General features: G+C 41.6%; 2 protein-coding genes and 1 long non-coding RNA gene across 4 annotated transcripts in view; 2 read left to right on the top strand and 1 right to left on the bottom strand.

Moving 5' to 3' along the window:
• The window catches only part of LOC138970627 (targeting protein for Xklp2 homolog), a 28,129-nt gene extending 25,827 nt beyond the window's left edge, over nt 1-2,302 (bottom strand). For both annotated transcript variants that reach the window (XM_070343100.1, XM_070343105.1), the window contains exon 1: nt 2,104-2,302. In XM_070343100.1, the coding sequence (XP_070199201.1) occupies nt 2,104-2,206 (103 nt within the window). In that variant the 5' untranslated portion in view covers nt 2,207-2,302. The remainder of the gene's footprint in view (nt 1-2,103) is intronic.
• The window catches only part of LOC138970656 (uncharacterized), a 273,936-nt gene that overhangs the window by 104,221 nt on the left and 148,488 nt on the right, over nt 1-21,227 (top strand). The window lies entirely within an intron of this gene.
• On the top strand, nt 2,521-21,220 carry LOC138970558 (anamorsin homolog). The gene is made up of 7 exons (XM_070343027.1): nt 2,521-2,593; nt 11,194-11,405; nt 13,669-13,895; nt 15,044-15,179; nt 17,822-17,956; nt 19,730-19,854; nt 20,666-21,220. Exons 2-7 carry the CDS (start codon nt 11,249-11,251, stop codon nt 20,777-20,779), a joined length of 894 nt encoding a protein of 297 aa, XP_070199128.1. The 5' UTR covers nt 2,521-2,593; nt 11,194-11,248; the 3' UTR covers nt 20,780-21,220.

Below are 21,227 nucleotides of genomic sequence, written 5' to 3'. Positions count from 1 at the left end.
AAAAGAGGTCAATTTTTGGGAAATTTACAGAGGTTATGAAAAGAAAGTCTACTAAAACAGTGTCTTAAAATGGAGGAAGTCTTAAATAGGGGAGTTCCACTGTACTCAGCAGGAGGTAGAACATGAGTAGACAAGAAGTTGAACTTGAAGAACAGCTGAGACTCTTCAGCTAATAAAACTTAAGAGCACAAGCAGTAATTCTGTTGTCATATATATATATAACCAATAGGGTACGTCGATGGCAAAGCACGTCATAATTACCATTAGGCAACAACAACAAAATTGTATGTTTCTGGTCACCCGACCCTACCAAGTTTTTTCCCGCCGACCCAAGACTTTTTTTATTTATTGCATTTGTAAAAAAAAAAAAAAGAAGAAAAAAAGCGTCAAAACGAAAGTAACACACGGCAGGCGACACAAGGGGGATAACCCCGCATCCCTTTTGTCTCATTTGTTTTGTAATGTGTTGTCTTTCTCTTTGTATAGTAAGTCCAGTCTCTTTGTGTCACTGTATAGTTATTTTCTACCCTCACCAACAAAAAAAACCCAAATATATCCCACCTACCTACCCTATTTTTTGTAGCCATGTTACCAGAAACATACAACTTTTTTTTGTTGGCCTTTGGGTTCATTCATTCAGGGATTGGCTTGGGCGTGGTCATCGGTCTTTTGCCATGTTAAATTCAAAAAAGACCGACACACATGGGTCTTAATCCGTCAACTGACCGATAAACATGCAGCAGAGTCAGTCAGCACGTGTCTTATCTTTGTCTGCTATTGTTGTTGGTTTTTTTCCCTTCCTTACTTAATTGAAATAAATATGGTTATTGTGTCCTCAGACCTTTTATTCCTCTTCATGTAAGAGTCTAAGACCATTGGAAAATAAACAAGAAAATGAAGAAATGAATTGAATTTTCCTCTCATTTGTACATTGTGATTGTAAACAACTTTCAGAAGTTTCTCTTCACTGTCGTAATGCACAATTGCGGCAGTCCCGTGGTGGAAGGAAAGGTTTTTTTCTTGACTGATTAGTGATTGGTTTGCAAAATGACTGATTGATTTATCATGGCTGAGTCAGTCAATGGACCTCCAGTGGACAAAACCCAAGCCAATCCCTGTTCATTGTAAACATAACTGAAAACTCTAAAAGTCATTGTTATAGCACTTGGAAATGAATGAATCAATTGTTTGGTTTGAATCATAAATGTTTCTGAACCAACAGACTTTCTAAGACGAAAACAACATTTTTGAGGGTGCAGCAAAGTGTCACGTGACCTCCAACAAGATCTGAGGAAACCACCAGGAACTCTACCCGAGTGCATACCCTCTATTCAGAAAAAATCACAAGTCAATAGGAAATGCACCAACTTTTAAATTAAACTCCTTTTGCGTCAGTTATTAGTTATAATACAGCCCTCCTTCCCTAGTGACGAAATTAGCTGAATGAAGCAGCGTTATTTCGGGAACACTGGGATTTGGTGAGACTGCAACTAGGCGAGTATGTCTTTGAAATTGACTGAGGCGCTTGCTAATGAATGCTATGCGACTTTTTTGGTATCAACCTATTGTGTTTAATTCTTGCCGAGCTAGCCTTCAAATCATTTAATATACACCTTCGCAATCACTGAGTCAGTGTCAAGCAATGAAGCATAGGGAGAGGTCAGCCGCAAGCAGTTTTTTGCCTCCATGAAACTGTCATTATGGACTCGCCTATTGTTCATTGTTATGTTAGCTGAACTTGTTGAAGTTAACGGGAACCACTGGCTGCGAATTCGAGATAAATGACCGTATGCCAGCGCTGAAGCTGTGTCTTTTGTTTGAAGCTTTCCAAGTCACATTCAGTGATTCATAATAGTTAATACATTCCGTCATTCGTTTCCACCAAGGAAGCGATGATCCGTGATCGTCAGAACCCTGTAATTCTCACATAAAACTTTCAAATAACGCAAAAGGATCACAACATTAACCACACTCACTTTTTATTATTTACGACAAAGAAATGAAGTTATAAACAGTGTTTATGGTTGAGTAAAGTCTTGGCTTCATAAAGGGGAAAAGGGAGCATACGAAACGTCACAACACAGCCGCCCACGTAGTACCTACCGAACATTTGATCTGCACCATCGTTAAATGGCATCGGAACCGTAAAATCTACAAACTGAGGACAGTCGTAATCCCATCTGTCATCCTCGTCATGACGATCCATTGCTGACCGCAATTACTGAATCACCAGAATTTAAAAGTTTGTGCAGTACTCAAAACTATCTGCAACGCGCAAATTCAATCTGCCCGCACGACTTTGAGTACGACCAATCAAATTGCACCGGTCTTCTGCGGAACTAGTAAATAAGCTTTAAAGTTGCAGACAAGAAATATTACTTTGAAACAATTTTCTGCAATATTTAAGCAACAGTTTAGTATTTGCGTTTACTGGTTTGCAAAGACTTTTAAATATACATGTTTTAACAAAATAAACACCAAACCGGAAGTATTCTTTGGAGCTAACTTTTATCATAAAGGTGAAGGTCATTCTGAACCTGACTCGGGTCTCCTGCGTTCAGAATCATACAGAGACCAAGAGCTTACATAACAGGTAATAAGCATTTGGTGTAATTCGTGGTGACATTTTGAAGTTTACCATTTGTACACAAATGGAGATTTATGAATTATTTTTACTGAATAACTCTCTTAGAAGGCCTGTTGAATTTCTACTTCAACATTTTAGCAATACAACTGTCTATTTAGCTGGGATGCTGTGACACAGCAATTTATTTCCTTTTTCAATGCGAAAGTAATCGGCCGGGACAACGACGAGGGATGTTGTTACTTGTACTTGTACTTGTACTTGTACTTGTTAGATGTTTGAGGCCAGTTAGGCCTGTTCATCCTTCTGTGGTCGTTTTCGTAGTAACCTTAGCAACTTTGGCATGCATGGTGGGATCAGCCTAGTTACTAGCTAGTTACTAGTAGCACTCAGGATCAAACACAGAGGGGAGATCTTTCCAGTGGGCGTCCAACCTGGCCTTAAGGGCATTCACAGATGGTGCAGTCACGACCTGGTCTGGCAGGCTATTCCACGTGTTCACAACTCTCTCGCTGAAGAAGTTGCCTCGGACATTGAGTCTGTAGCGGGGCTTGCTTAGCTTCAGGGTACTGCCTCGGGTGTCTCTACCAGCGAAGAAAGAGAACTGAGGCCGCTCTGTCTTGTAGAAACCATGAAGGTACTTGTAGACTTCAATCATGTCCCCCCTCTTGCGACGATGCACTAGACAAGGTAGCTTCAAAGTGGCCAGCCGTTCACTGTAGGGTTTGTCTTTCAGCGAGCTTATAAGCTTGGTTGCCCTTCGTTGCACGCGCTCCACCTCCTGACAAAGTGTCTTGTGTTGCGGCTGCCAGACTGCGTGGCCATATTCGAGAATAGGACGGACAAGTGACTTGTAGAGCTGCAGGAAAACTTCTACTGTGAGGTAGTCGAAGGAACGCCTGATGACCCCCATGACTCTGTTGGCTTTTGCTGCTGAAAGGGCGACATGCTTGTTGAAGCTCAGGTTGTTGTCCACATAGACCCCCAGGTCCTTCTCGAAATCGCTCTCCTCTAGTGCAATACTGCAAGCTTCACCTGACGCGTCCGTCCCTGTCATGTAGTAGATAGCTTCTGACCTCTTATTTCCCAGCTTCAGGACATGACATTTCTCCGGGTGAAAATTCATCAGCCACTGTTGGGACCAGTCCTGGAGGCTATCCAAGTCTTTCTGCAGGGTTTGTGGGGCTCCCTCAACGTCGCTTCTGGTGTAGACCTTAGTGTCGTCAGCGAAGATCCGGACATGGTTGGCGACAACGTTCGGCAGATCGTTGATGTAAAGTACGAATAGCATGGGTCCTAAAACACTTCCCTGGGGGATACCACTCGTCACTTCGGCCTCTGATGACTGAACTCCATTCACGACCACACACTGTCGTCTTTCGCTCAGAAAGTCCGCAATCCAGGCCAGGATCCTTCCGCCGATACCGTGTGCTTCAGTCTTCAGGACAAGGCGTCTGTGTGGCACGCTATCAAAGGCTTTCTTGAAATCCATGTACACAGCATCAACCGTTCCGCCTTCGTCAAGAATCTGGGTCCATGTGTCTAGAACATCTAGTAGCTGAGTGACGCAAGAGCGGCCTTGGACAAACCCATGCTGCTTATCTGTGATGAGGTCGTTCTCCTGTAGATGTTTGATGAGCTGCTCACGAACTAGGGTCTCCATGACCTTACACAGGATGCACGTGAGGCTGACCGGCCTGTAGTTGTTGGCGGAGAGTTTGCTGCCCTTCTTGAAAATGGGTGTCACGCGTGCATGTCGCCATTCCTCGGGTATCCTGCCCTCGTCGAGAGACTTCCTGAAGAGCATCGCTACCGGTTCGGCTAGAGCATCTGCTGCCTTGCTTAGAAGAAGTGGACTCAACCCATCTGGACCAGGTGCTTTCCCTGCCTGCAGACCCTCAAGCAGCTTTTTCACTTTCTCTGATGTGACTTCAAAGTCACGGAGTTCTGATGTGAAGTTGTATTCTGGTGGATCTGGAAGGTCGCCGTCAGCCTCTGCCGTAAAGACGCTTTTGAAAAATGCGTTAAGTACCTCTGCTTTTTCCTGATCGGATGTGGTTTTGGTGCCGTCTTCCTTTTTGAGGTCCGCTATTCCTGTTTTCGTCTTGGTTTTATTCTTGACGTATGACCAAAAAGCCTTTGGGTTTCGTTTTGCCTGTTTTGCCACTGTCAGTTCCAGCAGTCGTTGTGCCTTTCTACAAGCCCGCCTTGCCTGATTTCTGACTTTACAGTACTCCTGATACACTTTGCCATCTCTCGATTCCAACCACTTTCTAAACAACTTGTGTTTTTTCCGTACTGTTCTCAGGGTACCTTTATCCATCCATTTCTTTGTAGATCTGCCACTGAAACGGGTCACCGGAACATGCCTCTCTACGGCCGTCTGTATCCTCTCTCTCAGCTTCTTCCATGTGTCGTCCACTGACAAGTTGGAAAACTCATTCTCCCAGTTTACCTTCTTCAGGTACTCGTTGATAGCAGCAAAATCAGCCTTTGAGTAGTTGGGTCGCTCCGTTCCCTCGCTGTCCTTCCGGGACCATGCCAGTTTGACGTTTAGAGTAACGTGGTCACTCTTTCCTAACCCCGCCAGTGTTGTTTGTTTGTTGTTGTTTTTGTAATTCTCTCTCTGTTGATCAAATGCCAGAAGTGTTTTTTCAACGTATTATATCACAGTCAGATACAGATTTGGGTTCGTACTGCCTTCTAATATGTAGTACGAAAACTGTCAACTGATGTTTTCTTGACAGTCTCTTCTTCCAGGTTGTTCCAGTCAGCTATTGTTCTTGGGAAGAAGGAGAACTCTAATTCCTATTTTCTTTTTTGTCTTTATAATTTTAATTTTAATTATTTTTTAGCAATAGCAGTAAGGCCAATAAGAAAAATATGTCTGTTTCCGGTAACATTACCGAAAAAAAATAGGGTCGGTCGGTCTTTTGTAAAAAAATTTTTTTAACCTTTTTCTTACGTTTTGTTAACGTCTTTTTACGTTTTTATTTTTTAAATTTTTTTTAAACGCTTCCTTAGTTTACTTACACATTAACATGCTTCCATTTGAAACTTCGAGGTCATCATCGTGGATTGACGCCCGACCAAAGCTATACCTTATGGTCTCGGTATTTCGTTGGTACTTCATATTCACTCCCGCAGTGGGGCACTGCGGTTATGAAATTAAAGGCCCCTCCTGTTTTTGGAACCGCAGGAGCTTTCTAGTTTGCTGTTAGGTAGATTTTTGGTTCCTCTTTCCTGTCATGCTCTCTTTTTCTTCATGAATTCTTTTCTTTTTTCTGCCTTCTTGCTCATTCACCTGTATTTTTTCCAAAAATCTCTTCTCTTGCCGCTTGTCTCGCGATTCATGTATAGTTTAATCTGTTAGTGTTCTGATGTAAGTCCAGCAGTAGATAGGTTAAGCCTATTTTAACATACTGGAAACTGGTAATCTTCCAGTAGGTATTAATTTAGTTTTACTAAAGCCTGCTGGGACACAAGTAATGGGTTAGTGCATTTGTAAACAGGAATCGCTTGACAAGTGGCCCCCTTCATCCCCCCCTTCCTCGTCCTGATATGGCTCTGCGTAGTCGGCTGGACGTTAAGCAACAAATAAACAAACAAACTTCATATTCACGCCGTATAAACCGTTGCGTTGACTGAAAGCCGCGGGATCGGTTGCATCGATAAAAAGCCGCGGGATCAGGACACGCGAGGTGAGTTTCTCCACAAAATTACAAATCTCTTCTCTTAATTAGTAGATTATCATATAACTTTTGTTTACACTTTGAACTTAGGTATTGTAGCATCACATCATTGATTTTTTTCATTGATTGCATTTACGTGTGAATGTTGAACTGTGATTATTTACACTTTTTCAAGCGCATTTTTGTAAATTTTGACTTTCAACCTTCACCACCAAAAATCAAGCTTTCGGACAAAGCTACAGACAATTAAGATGTAATCAATGATTATTTATTGACCATTGGGTTAAATTTTATTAGCTAATGTTACATGGTTACTTCAATCATATTTTACGGATATGTAAAGACACCATGGAAGAGCATGGTTGCACGTCGCGACAATATTTGATTGCCAGCGGTTGTGCACCATGGGACATTGTCTTTCTAAATTTGCCAGTAATATCAAGTTATATTAGGTGAATGTCTCAGCTCTTGTTTTGTTATGTTTTTATTCCCCCCCACCACTTTTAATGCCGATGTTTTGTGCTTTTTTACGATCTGATAACTCCAAATTTTGCTTCTCTGCAACCCCCAACCCCCACGGTAGCGGGCTACCACCACCCCTCACCGATCCCGGCAGACGAAGCATCATTCACATCGATTGATTCATCACTGTCCAAATTTGATGCTGGTTCGTCCGTTTTGTTTTCGTCCGCTTTGCATTCGCCAGTTTTGCATTCGTCGGCTTTGCATTCTATTGTGATAGTTTCATTCTTATGGCCAACAATGTGGTATCCCTCTGCTACTGTCTTTGGAATTACTTCGAAGTCTTTTGAACAATATCTGAATACCCCGGCTTTATCGTCAAGCCGAAGAATGCGAAGCTTCACATTTTCAGTGGGGTGTAATGATAAAGCATGATCGATAGCGGTGATGAATTCTTCACATTTTTAGGAACAATACCAGCACATGAAGCGGGGCTGATTCACATCCATGGTTTATGCAGTGGACAGGTGATTTCATTTTCAGGGGCCGGACTCCATCTGCCATAGAAAATTAGAAATATCAGAGTGCGAGTACCATCCTAAAAAAAGTGCATGTCTCCATGAAACTATTGGGACTGTACACTATTCGGGTCAAACCACCTGTACGGTGGCCGGCAAAAGTATTGCACCACATAGAAAGAGAGGAAAGGTCTAACAATTTAGACACTTTTCAAACGGTCTTTTTAATACAATCAAGTATACTAGTTTTACTACACTCATGAATTTTTAACATAGTAAAGACGAAAGTCCCCTCTTTCTTGTGATACCAAATCTGTTAGCAAATGAAGAGTTCTTACATATCTCATTAGGACCGTTAAAATGTGAGGTAATTTCCCGATTCGTTCAAAGCAATTTTAGTCATTTCCGTTCTTTCCATTTGGTGCGATACTTTTGCTGGCCACTGTACACCATTACATGGCATGATGTTTGTTGTACAATGTTCAGAAGCGATTTTGCAGCCTTAAAGTAAACCTTTTAAACTTTCAATTACTTCCACGGCGCACAACCGATGACTACCGTGGCGCACAACCGGTCTGTACAGGGATTTTCCGTGGTGTGCAACCGTCCTTGCATATCCGTAAAATATGAAGTAACTATGTAACATTAGCTAATAAAATTTAACCCAATGGTCAATAAATAATCATTGATTACATTTTAATTGTCTGTAGCTTTGTCCGAAAGCTTGATTTTTAGTGGTGAAGGTTGAAAGTCAAAATTTACAAAAATGCGCTTGAAAAAGTGTAAATAATCACAGTTCAACATTCCCATGTAAATGCAATCAATGAAAAAAATCGATGATGTGATGCTACAACACCTACGTTCAAAGTGTAAACAAAAGTTATGTGATAATCTACTCATTAAGAGAAGAGATTTGTAATTTTGTGGAGAAACTCACCTCGCGTGTCCTGATCCCGCGGCTTTTTGTCGATGCAACCGATCCTGCGGCTTTCAGTCGACGCAACCGTTTATACGGCATGATATTTCCTACTTGTAAAATGACCCTCAAAGCTAACCGAGACTAGTTGAGGTTGTATCAATGCGCCTCGCCAGCAGGTTGTTAATGGGTTTTTTAGCGATTGGTTATCGACAATTAATGACCGGTAATTTTTAATGAGTTGGGGCATTCTGACCAATCACAGGATCTGTTTCATTAAAACGCCAACTCGATTGAATTACAATTACAATTATTTAGCACATGTATGTTTTTGACCTAGATATATATTGAAACTAAATAAAGTATACTTAACTTCATATTTTTGTTTTTTTGTGTGCGAAAAGCGAAAAAAAACTTTAGGGTCGGCGCTTAAAAATAGGGTCTGTCGGGTTACCGGAAACAGACATATTTTTCTTTTGGGCCTAATAGTTGTAGGCACTAGAAAAAGTTTTCCATAAGCCTCGCGGCATTCAAAGTGTCCCATCTCATTGGAGATTTTTTGGCGGTCAATCATATTTAACATGCTCAAAATCGTTTTGTCAGTATCAATCATCACACAAAATTATACGTGACGTTGTGCCTCAATATTAGTTTTTTCTTTGCCCAGCAGATTCTTGACAGTGTTAGTGTTTGGTGCAGGCATTTAACTACATCCTTCAGTATGTTCCATGAGGGTGTAACTGTGCTAGAAAAAGAATGTTTTCCAAAAGTAAAAATAGGTAGACTAAATTTGATAAAAAATCTTATCAGCGTTATTCCTTTTTGAATCAGTGGTACTGGTAGACTTTTTAAATAATGATTCAACTTTGACATCATAGGTACCATGAACAATTGTATTAGTCTGTATCAAGTCACCTCTTAATCTTCTTGATCTGAGAGTCGGGAGAATGAGTCTGTGTATGTAGTCTGTCGACATATGATATATATATATATACTAGAATGAATACCCGCTTCGCCGGGTAGCCGGCTTCGCCGGGAAGAAGTACTTAGAGCCGTACGCCGGCTTCGCCGGGTCCGAACTATGGACCCGCCAAGCTTAGGTCCCTCCCAGATTCGTGGAATGGGAACAGCACGAAAATGATTCAGTGGCCATAATGCCATTCCTGACCATGTCGAGTCCCATCCTTGTCGACGAATGTAACCGTGTTAATCACCTTTGGAGGCGAACTCCACTCAAACAGGACTGAGCAAGTTATGGCTTCTCAAAGGAAGGCCAGTACATAAAATTACACAAAAGCCGCCAGACCACATCACAAACAGAACTGAAGAATGCACAGGTGTTGATTACATAGAGACACACACACTTACACACACACACACACAAACACAGAGAAGCCGTATCTATAGAGAGATAGATGACAGTGTATTTTTCGCGTGGCTATAAATTGATTCGACCTTTGCACTTTTACAGTGAGGATAATTTACGGGTCCAATTTACGTTCTGTACACTGCGTTGACCTTCTAAAAATAGGTAACAGTAACAGAACGCCGGGAATATCCGAAGACGCTCAGCGCAGTGGACAGCGCAGTGTAGTAACTTACAACTGAACGGGAAAGCCACACGAAGGAAGGGAGATAAACGCCAAACACTGGAGAAGATAAGGAAGAGTTACTTATAATGGTGAAATGAACCCAAAAACGAAAATGAGTTCAGCGCTGCGCGCTGAGAGCACGTGTTGAAATATCTCATCGATGATATTGTGTCCGGGGTGTAGCTGAATACGGTGTCCAAATTTGAAAAAGATCCACCGAGAACTTTGGCGTTGTGATGTGGTGTAGCGGCTATGGTGTGTCGGTATGGGGGCCCGGGTAAGCTGAGGTGGAACCAAAATAGCTGAGGTGGAACCAAAATCGGTTCCGCGCTGCGCGCTGAGAGCACGTGTTGAAATATCGACCAGGTTGTGTCGTGTCCCGGGTCTACTTGAATATGCCCACCAAATTTGAAGCAGATCCATCGAGAACTTTGGCCGTGCATCGCGCACAGACAGATACACACACACACACACACACAGACACACAGACACTAGTCGTATATATATATAGATATATATATATATATATATATATAAATATATATTATATGTCTTTTTTTTTTTATAGCTTTAATCAGTTTCGAGGACCTCCTTTGCACCCTTTCTAGAATTGCTGATTGTCACTTAAAATAGGGGTGCCAGATGACATTGGCATGCTCGTAGTATGGTCTAACCAGTGCTTTATACAGTTTTAAAAACATATCTTTAACAAGAAAGGAAAAAGTTGTCTTTATTATGCCAAAAAAAAAATAGGTGTGGTTACGGTAACATAGCCAAAAAAAATAGGGTAGGTAGGTAGGCAATCACTTTTTTTTTTTTTAACTTTTTTTTCTAATGTGTACAAATTAAACCTACTTGACAGGGAAATAAGTGTGCGACACGGGCGCTTTCGCTTTCATTGCGTTTTTTGCACTCGTGTTGTTTTTTTGTTGTTGTTTTTTTGACAAATGTAATAAAAAGTTATAGGATCGGCCCCTAAAAATAGGGTAGGTCGGGTTACCGCAACCACACCTGTTTTTTTTTTTAGGCCTTATGCCAAGCATTTTATTCGCTTTTATATAGTAATGTTTTGAATCACATGTAGGGCTTCGACTGATCTCTGCATATATATATATACACAAAGAAACTTTGATAAAAAGAGCTTTAGAATCTGTACAATTGAAAGTGACTGGTGGTTTTGCCCCAGGCTTCTATCTTTGGTCATTGACACATGTATTAACTTTTTTGATCTGACCCCTGGCAGGTTGATTGTTGAATATTTGACATGTAAGAGTTCTTATGACATAACAACAGTTTTTGTTTGTAGCGAGGACATTGAGACCAAAACATATTTTCAGTCAAGGGCCAACTGACCTATGATCCTCTTTGTGTGAGAATTTTGTTTTTATCTTCCTAGGAATCGTATAGCAGCCTTCGGTTTCTTTTGCAGATTCTCGCCATTAAAGCAATTTAGCTGAAGAGAGAAGAACCCCTCATATTTTGCCATGGAAGGCATCAAGATAGAACAAGGACAGAGCATCCTGCTGCTCTGGTTCGGACAGGATCCGTCAGAAGTGATGAAAGACACAGTGAATCGTCTACTGCAGAAAGTAGGCCAGTCTGGTAAAGTGCAGGTGGAACATGCAGAGCGACTTAGTCTATGTGAGTGACTTGTACCTCGTCATATGTATCATAAGTTTTTGTTTTTAATGGTATGGATCTATGATCTAAGTGTTGACAATGTGCCACTTTTTGGGGGTTTAATTTTTTGGTTATCACTTTTTGATGTTGATGTTTTAATTTTATCTTCTCTGTGTAGGTTCTTTGTTACAGAGTTTCTTCTTAACATTAATCATTTTTAAAATCATAAAAACTCGAATATCTTCCTATTTTCTCTGACTTTAGACAACTTAGAAATGGTTGACGCATACATGCATGCGCAGTTGATAAAAATAACTTTGATTTGGTCAGGACTTTACATGGAATAAGACCATCCCTCTACTCGGTCACATACCAATAATGAACAGCTTGGGTGCTCTTTATGCACAGTGATATTTTTTGTTGAGTCACTTGAGAAAAAGTGACTATGTAATCGGTCAGTGTTAGTCTGTCCGGCCGGCCGTCCGTAGACACCACCTTAACGTTGGACTTTTCTCGGAAACTATCAAAGCGATCCGGCTCATATTTTGTTTAGTCGTGACCTCCAATGACCTCTACACTTTAACGATGGTTTCGTTGACCTTTGACCTTTTTCAAGGTCACAGGTCAGCGTCAAAGGAAAAATTAGACATTTTATATCTTTGACAAAGTTCATCGGATGTGATTGAAACTTTGTAGGATTATTCTTTACATCAAAGTATTTACATCTGTAGCCTTTTACGAACGTTATCAGAAAAACAAGGGAGATAACTAGCCTTTTCTGTTCGGCAACACACAACTTAACGTTGGGCTTTTCTCGGAAACTATAAAAGTGACCGGGCTCAAATTTTATGTGAACGTGACTCCCAGTGACCTCTACACTTTGACGTCTGCTTTGGTGACCTTTGACCTTTTTCAAGGTCACAGGTATGTCTTGAAGGAAAAAAATTGAAATATCATATCTCTGAAACTATTCATCGGATTTGATTCAAACTTTATAGGATTATTCTTTACATCAAATTATTTACATCTGTATTGTGTTGTGAATAGCAATTTCTTCCTGTCCATCTGATGCCTCATATAATATTCAGAACTGCGAAAGTGACTCGATCGAGCGTTTGCTCTTCTTGTTAAAGATTAATTTTGTAATTTTGGACAATAATTCATGAACAAATTCCAACTCACCACAGCAAGCAGGCAGGGTGGTTGATTTTGTTTGTATGTGACCAAGTTAAGGGATGATCTTATCCCATGTTACAGCCTGGCCAGATCTGAGACAGTGAGGCGAACTATTCTCACGAGGCGGAGTGGGCCTTTGAACAATAGTAGCCACCATGGTGCAGGCCTGGTGGATCTGTTCAAATGAAGTTCATTGTTCAAGCCACAAGGAGCGTGCCTTAAACAGAACAGTTCAGAATGATAAACAGTATTCCTGGTGCTTGTTGCTTGCAATGCAATATTGATGCTCTGTACAAAGGTGAGAATAGTATAAGATACTGTGAGTTTAAGGAATAATGTCTTTCTTCACACAGTCTTTTCTGAATACGTTTGCTGTCCCTGGACTGCACAGTTTGTAAATCTTACGAATGAATAACATGATCGTCACTTTATTATACGTTAATTGGATATGTGATCCAAACATGGCTTTTGGTCAATCGAGATGGTAGTTTGGGCGAGTGGAATAAACTGCCATCGAGATTGACCAAAAGGCATGTTTGGATCACAGATCCAATTAACATATATATCTCGACATTCACTGGTCTTGGGGTTTTTGTTTTCAAAGAAGAAAGAAACTTGCTTGAACACGGACCACTTCTCCGAGCAAAATCAACAAACCTAATCACTCGCATTCCACCTCAAGGTCTCGGCCAACCAAGACTATGGCATACTCGTAGCAAAGCCGCCGAATGGTACCGTAAACCCAGAATAGTGACGTAAGAGATTAGAATGTCGTCTTTTGATTTGGAACGTGACGTGTTTCAGAACTTCTTCTGGACAACTCGGATGGTCTTCTGCGTAGTGGTTGGCACGAGATTCTTTTTCTTCTTCGACAGTTCATCCTCCGATACTGTAGCAAAACGTTTCATCTTTTTTTCACTTTCGAGTATGAGGACGACTGAACTTGACCGCTAAAAAGTAGTCCTTTCGGAATCATTACGCCGAGTCTGACCATGAGGTCTGAACATTGTTTTTAGGCAGGATCTAGGTGAAAGCGAGGCTGTTCTTATCTCTGTATACAGTCAAGGGAGAGAGAAATACATGTCGAGACATTATGTTTTTGTTGCAGCTGCTCACAGCAACTCTTCATTTGACATTGTGATATCTGGTCTTCTGAACTCCTCCAAAGCCAGTCATGACACAAACTTACTGGGAGAAGTGTGCCGCATTTTGAAACCGAGGGGAAAGATAATCGTGCAGGAACCGACTACAGAATCTGCGGGGTCAGCTACAGGCAAATCCAAGGATAAACTGAAGTCTCTCCTGAAATTGTCAGGCTTTGTTGACATCAGTGAGGTGAGGAAAAAAAGTTGATCATTCTGTGAAGAAGTTGTGTGTTTCACACGCAGGATGTTAATTCTGTCTCAGTGTCTGTTTCTGTGTTGCAAGTTGCTCTGTATGTATGTGTGTTTGGGGTCTGCATAATGTCATCCTGAACTAATCTTCTGCAGTTGGAAGTGTGTCAAATAATCTGAAACTGACTAATCGACAGAGGAATATAGACATATGTGTGTGTCTAAGGACAGGGCTGACACCTTTCCGGTTGCAGCTGGAAATTTGGTTTCTTAAAAAAAATTTTAAAAAAAATTTATTTTATAGTTTATTAACATACAATTTGGTACCAGGAGAGGCTGTTCTTTGCCTCCACAAGTTACAAAAAAGCCTCAGCTTCTGGGGGGCGTTGCCACCCAGACCCCCTAGCAGTCCATTAGGGAGTGGGTTTGGTGATTCGCTAGTTAAATCTTCAGCTCTTGTGAATCAACATTAAATACTTGTTTACCCCCCAAATCCTTCCATGGTCAAGTAAAAATAAAAAAAAGTTATCTGAGGACCAAAATAGTAATCCAGTGGTTACCAAATGCCAACATTAGCAACATAAACCTAATTTGAAACACATTTGAAAATAGTAGCCTGGACACAATTTAAGTCCAACCAGGGGCCCAGCGGCCCCTGTACCCTGGCCTTTCAGGTTTTTGTTTTTATGGTGGCAGCCCTGTAAGGATGGAAGTTGATGTGTATAATAGCACAGGAGTATGTCAGCTCCTCAAAATTTCAACAAAAGTGACCCAAAATGTTGTGGATAGAGAGTACTATCTTTCATGTGACTGTAAATAATGGGCTGTATATCAAGGGGGTACCACAAACTAAGACAGTTTTTTCCCACTGTTGACTTTCACTCAGCCTGTGTTGAATGTCCGTGTGGTAACATGAATCATTCAAAGAACAATCATTAAAAAAAAAGAACAACAAAAATATTGATAATACCAATTGAGACTATATACTCTTCTGCACTGCAGGAGGGACTTCTTCTCTTAGCTTTTTGTTCTTCTGAAATTGATTCTGCAGCAAATTTCTCAGTTTAAATATTTTGTTGTTTTATTCAACAGCTGCAGGCCAAGCTGTGTTGCGCTTATAACAGCAGTATTTTATTTTCTGTTCTACAGCCAGTAAAAGTAGAGCAGGGAGACGTAACAGACATTCCTGGGAGCACAGAGCTGTACAGACTGGATGCTGCCAAGCCAGACTATGAAGTGGGAGCATCATCTCAGCTCAAGCTGTCGTTTGCGTCTAAAGCCCCAGGTACTTGTACTTGCTGTGGCTGACGATATACCCAGAAAAGTTGTTGCATTTTAGTTATTCTGGAAAAACTACAGATGTGTGTGTGTGTGTTATAGATAGAGAGGGAGAGAGAGAGCTACAAGACCAAAGATGTTACATTATATATATACTAGAGGAATACCCGGCTTCGCCGGGGTAAATCGCGAGACAGAGACAGACAGCGTGGCGGTTCACCACAATCACCTTTGAAGGCGAAGTCCTCTCAAACGGGATTGAGAATTTTAGAGCTTATTTCTAAGCCCTATATTATCTGTTATGGCTTCTCAAATGCCAGAACATACAGACAGACAAAAGCCGCCAGACCCCATCACAAACAGAACTCTACAATCCACAGGTGTTGCCTCCACACACACACACACACACACACACACACACACACACACACACACACACACACACAGAAGCCGTATATATCTATCTATATATATAAATATATAGAGATAGATGACAGTGGATTTTTCGATAAATAGATTCGACCTTTGCACTTTTACAGTGAGGACAACTTACGGGTACATGCAAGGAAAGCCCACAACTTCTAAGGCGCACAACTCTGCAGAGTCTGCTGTGAAGGGCGACGGTAGTCTCCCTGTCACACTCGACCCCCTTTGAATGAACTTTGTCCCCAAAGTTCCGAACCATGGACCCGCCAAGCTTAGGTCCCTCCCAGGTGGAATGGGAACAGCACGAAAATGATTCAGTGGCCTGAACATTTCATGTCGAGTCCCATCGCTGTCGACGACACCAAATGTAACCAAGTGCCAAAACACCACAATCACCTTTGAAGGCGAAGTCCACTCAAACGGGATTGAGAATAACTGTTATGGCTTCTCGAAGGAAGGCCTGAACATACAGACACACCAAAGCCGCCAGACCACATCACAAACAGAACTCTACAATCCACAGGTGTTGCCCACACACAAACACACACACACACACACAGAGAAGCCGTATATATATATGTATATCTATATCTATAAATATATAGAGATAGATGACAGTGTATTTTTCGCGTGGCTATAAATTGATTCGACCTTTTCACTTTTACAGTAAGGACAACTTACGGGTGCAAGGAAAGCGTTCTGGACAGTGCAGTGACATTCTAAAAATAGTAACGTAGTAACGGGAATATGGATTGACGCCACACGAAGGAAGGGAGATAAACGTTGAAAACACTGGAGAAGATAAGGAAGAGTTACTGGGAATGGATCCAGAGAAAAACCAAAATCGGTTCAGCGCTGCGCGCTGAGAGCACGTGTTGAAATATCTCATCGAGCAGGTTGTGTCCGGGGTGTACCTGAATATGGCCACCAAATTTGAAACAGATCCATCGAGAACCTTGGGCGTGCATCGCGAACACACAGACACACAGACACACACACAGACACAAGTCGTATATATATAGAGATAAATATATAATAATAATAATATTAATAAAACATTCTTCTATAGCGCTGTTCACCGCCAGATAACAGTCTCATGGCGCTTTACAAATCCATCATACAATACAAGCATTGATAGTTAACATTTTATAAACAACAACCAAATACATATGATACTCTAGAAGGTTTAACAAGAGGCGAAGCCTTCAAGGCTCACGTAAGAAATCGACAAACAGTAACACAAACTCAATCACTCCGTCACACATACACACACACAGTAAGCATAGGTGACACGGTGCAAGAGTGCGAGACACTAGATCTAGATCTGTCTGTCTGTAGCCTACTTACGGGGACACGACTGCCAGATGGCCAGATCGACACTGCGCTTTCGACAGCGCTTCCTCGCGCAGACGCTGGAAACACGCTGTGCAGATTTCGACAGCGCTTCCTCGCGCAGACACTGGAAACACGCTGTGCAGATTAACCTGTAGGAAATCTCCTTTGGTATCTTCTTTATCTATTTTTCTGGAGCTACGAAACCGAACAATGTGAAATCGTCTTCTCCGAATCGGCGAACTGCAGCTCGGTGATAACTGTATCTATACCACAATCCTTCACGCGATCTGACCTAACCTTGACCCCTGACCTGGTCTACATACCACACACGACACAAACCAGTCACCTGTTTTTACCCCCCCAAAACCCCCCACCACCCGTTTTCTTTGGATACACACTTTAACTACATACATGCCGACGAAATGTTGATCATTGCTTCAATATTTTGAAGCTGTTGCTTGGATAATAACCAGGTAAAATTAGTATTTCGGTGTTTAGTCAAATGTTAAAGTTTCTATCACACACATACACACACACATACACACGCACAGACAGACAAAGTTTAGCATCGCATAGGCTACACTTACGTGAGCCAAAAACAACCAGTCAACAAGCAAACTTATCATTCGGCACATTCACTCACAAGTCACATGCACGCATTACCCCACAGCTTCAATGTCCTAATTACTTTGCTCATTCCAGTAAAAGGTAGATTTGTACAGGTGAGTCTTCAGTTTAATCTTAATATATATATATATATCTGTTGGTAGGGTCAGTTGCTTTTGATGGATAGGGGTTACAGTGGCAGGAAAGTTTTATTTGGCAAAGAACAAACATTACATTTCCAGTTGAAGATACATACTGTAAAAGCAAATCTGTTCTCTACAGCCCCTGCAACAAATGCTGAACAAGTGTGGAGCTTGTCAGCAAATGACCTTGTGGATGATGACCTTGAACTTATCAATGACGATGATTTGTTGGATGATGATGACCTCAAGAAACCAGATCCTTCCTCCCTCAGAGGTAACATTTTGAATTGTGGTTTGGGGTAGTGCCACTTTTACTTGCAAGAATATAGAGTGGTTCCTGCAATGTGAGGCCCCTCTGGTGAGAAGACACCTCCAATAAAAATAAACCTGTTGTCCCTTTCTGTACTATCTCGTCCAAAATATACCTGTCATAACAGGCCACCTGCAATATCAGGACCCTTTTGGCTGGTCCCAAAGGTGTCCTTACATCGCAGGTACTAGTGCATAGCCGGATGGTTCGTAGGTTATGAATTTTTTTTAACTTTAAGCGTGGAAGGCTTTTACATATGTAGAATGCTTTAACTTACATAGGTGTAATTGTGGAAAGTTCACATCCCCCATCAAAATGACACTGAAGGACACTGCAAGTTTTCTGCTCTATGGTTGGAAACTTATATTTGTCCATCTTCACTGTTCACAAAATCAGGACTAGTGTTTTATAGCTGACGTATATTGTGTGTTTGTTTTTTTCCTGGATCAAGACTAGCATAAGCATTGATTCTTTTGGAAAGATTTTTAATGGACTTTTATCTGAGACAAAAAACCTGCCTCAAATCACCCATGGGGTTATACAGTTTGGTTTTGGGTTTAATGATGTCACACAGCAGGTGCAAAGATTACGAAAAGTGTGACAGAAGGGTTGTTGAACAACCACTGTTGACATATTTTCAAGTAATTCATTGCCCATTCATTTTCATTAACTGTCGCTTAGTCTTCTCTGTGTGCACTCCCCGCGGGTTAGGGGGAAGAATTTACCCGATGCTCCCCAGAATGTCGTAAGAGGCGACTAACGGATTATGTTTCTCCTTTTACCCTTGTTAAGTGTTTCTTGTATAGAATATAGTCAATTTTTGTAAAGATTTTAGTCAAGCAGTATGTAAGAAATGTTAAGTCCTTTGTACTGGAAACTTGCATTCTCCCAGTAAGGTTGTACTACGTTGCAAGCCCCTGGAGCAAATTTTTGATTAGTGCTTTTGTGAACAAGAAACAATTGACAAGTGGCTCTATCCCCCTTTCCCCGTCGCGATATAACCTTGAACGGTTGAAAACGACGTTAAACACCAAATAAAGAAAAGAAAAGAAAGAAAAGTCTTCTCTGTATCCACTTAGTCTTTGTTATGTCCAATTTGCCAGCGAATGTTTTTAAAAAGGTGCCACAGGGATATACGCTTCAACACAATGGACGTCATAGTGGACCCCTCCTTTTCAGCCCCCCCCCCCCCCCCCCCTTTTAAGACCTTGCTTTGTTCAGATTTTCTGTTCATGACCATTGTATATTTACCCCCATTTTAAGACTCCTTTTGGGGCGGGGATGTAGCTCAGTCGGTAGCGCGCTGGATTTGTATCCAGTTGGCCCCTGTCAGCGTGAGTTCGTCCCCACGTTCGGCGAGAGAGTTATTTCTCAGTCAACTTTGTGTGCAGACTCTCCTTGGTGTCCAAACACCCCCCCGTGTGTACACGCAAGCACAAGACCAAGTGCGCACGAAAAAGATCCTGTAATCTATGTCAGAGTTTGGTGGGTTATAGAAACACGAAAATACCCAGCATGCTTCCTCCGAAAGCGGCGTATGGCTGCCTAAATGGCGGGGTAAAAACGGTCATACACGTAAAATTCCACTCGTGCAAACCACAAGTGCACGTGGGAGTTTCAGCCCACGAACGCAGAAGAAGACTCCTTTCATTTTAAGACCTGACTTTCTCAGATTGTTTAATGTCTTAAAAGGGGGCTTCCACTGTTCTGTGTACTATGTATTGATTGTTCGTGCAGCAAGCTGTGCTGATGGTCCGAAGAAGAAGAAAGCATGCAAGAACTGTACGTGTGGCCTAGCTGATGAGTTGGACGCGGAATCTGCCAAGCAAAATTCCCAGCCTAAAACCTCTGCTTGTGGAAGTGTGAGTTGTTTTATTGTTGGTCCAACTCATGGTGTTGTTGTTGTTTGTTTGCTGCATGAAAATGGTGTTTTGGTTTTACCCCTGAATGATTTGTGGCTGTTTGAGGGATTTTCTCTCGTCGTTATCCTACTGCTTCCTGATTTTAAGTTTAAAGAAAAATGGTAAGAACAGTCCACCGGTTTTACTAATCACTTTTCACGTTGTGATGAAAATGATGAATACAAGTAGTTTTATCAGTCATTCATGGGTATGTAGCACAATGTTGTGAAAAAATTACCATTCTCGTCCATGTGGCAAGACCTATTCAGGGAGTGAGTGAGTGAGTGAGAGAGAGAGAGAGAGAGAGAGAGAGAGAGAGAGAGAGAGAGAGAGAGAGAGAGAGAGAGAGAGAGAGAGAGAGAGAGAGAGAGAGAGAGAGAGAGAGAGAGAGAGAGAGAGAGAGAGAGAGAGAGAGAGAGAGAGAGAGAGAGAGAGAGAGAGAGAGAGAGAGAGAGAGAGAGAGAGAGAGAGAGAGAGAGAGAGAGAGAGAGAGAGAGAGAGAGAGAGAGAGAGAGAGAGAGAGAGAGAGAGAGAGAGAGAGAGAGAGAGAGAGAGAGAGAGAGAGAGAGAGAGAGAGAGAGAGAGAGAGAGAGAGAGAGAGAGGAGAGAGAGAGAGAGAGAGAGAGAGAGAGAGAGAGAGAGAGAGAGAGAGAGAGAGAGAGAGAGAGAGAGAGAGAGAGAGAGAGAGAGAGAGAGAGAGAGAGAGGATTTAGTTCATTCCTGCAATTATTTTTTATGAGATTGACAAGAGATTTTATATTATGGTTTACAGTGCTACCTTGGTGATGCGTTCCGCTGTGCGAGTTGTCCTTACGTAGGGATGCCTGCCTTCAAACCTGGAGAAAAGATTCAGCTGAGCAAGCAGCAGTTAAAAGCAGACATATAACTCTTGTCAAAACTTCAGTGAATCTATGTTGTTTGTCATGATCTGTATGCAGTCTTCTGATTCTTAACTCTTCCAGAATGTTGAGGGTGCAAGAGTCATCAAAAGTGCAGGTGATTAAGTGGTGTTTTTTTTCAAGAGGTCTGGTCCATGGTCGATTTGTTCCTGGTTTTTCTTCTACAGTTAGCATTGGACAACCTGAAGTATGTGATTGTTTACTACAATAACCTTGTACATGTAACTTCTCTGACTTGCCTCATCTGATGCAAGCACCCTTTACAGTTCATAAACATACTAGATTACAATGAAAAATTAGCTTTTTACGTGATCGTAATTTTAAAGTAACTGTTGTTAAAAACGTTTTAATAACTGCGCTGTATGATTTATTGGAATGGTTTGTGTGGTCCAGAGGAATTTGTTTCAATTAAAACTGTGAAGAACATCTTTGGGG

This window comes from Littorina saxatilis, linkage group LG1 (genome assembly GCF_037325665.1).
Source record: "Littorina saxatilis isolate snail1 linkage group LG1, US_GU_Lsax_2.0, whole genome shotgun sequence".
Taxonomy (NCBI): Eukaryota; Metazoa; Mollusca; class Gastropoda; order Littorinimorpha; family Littorinidae; genus Littorina; species Littorina saxatilis.
This window is presented reverse-complemented; position numbering and strand designations above follow the sequence as displayed.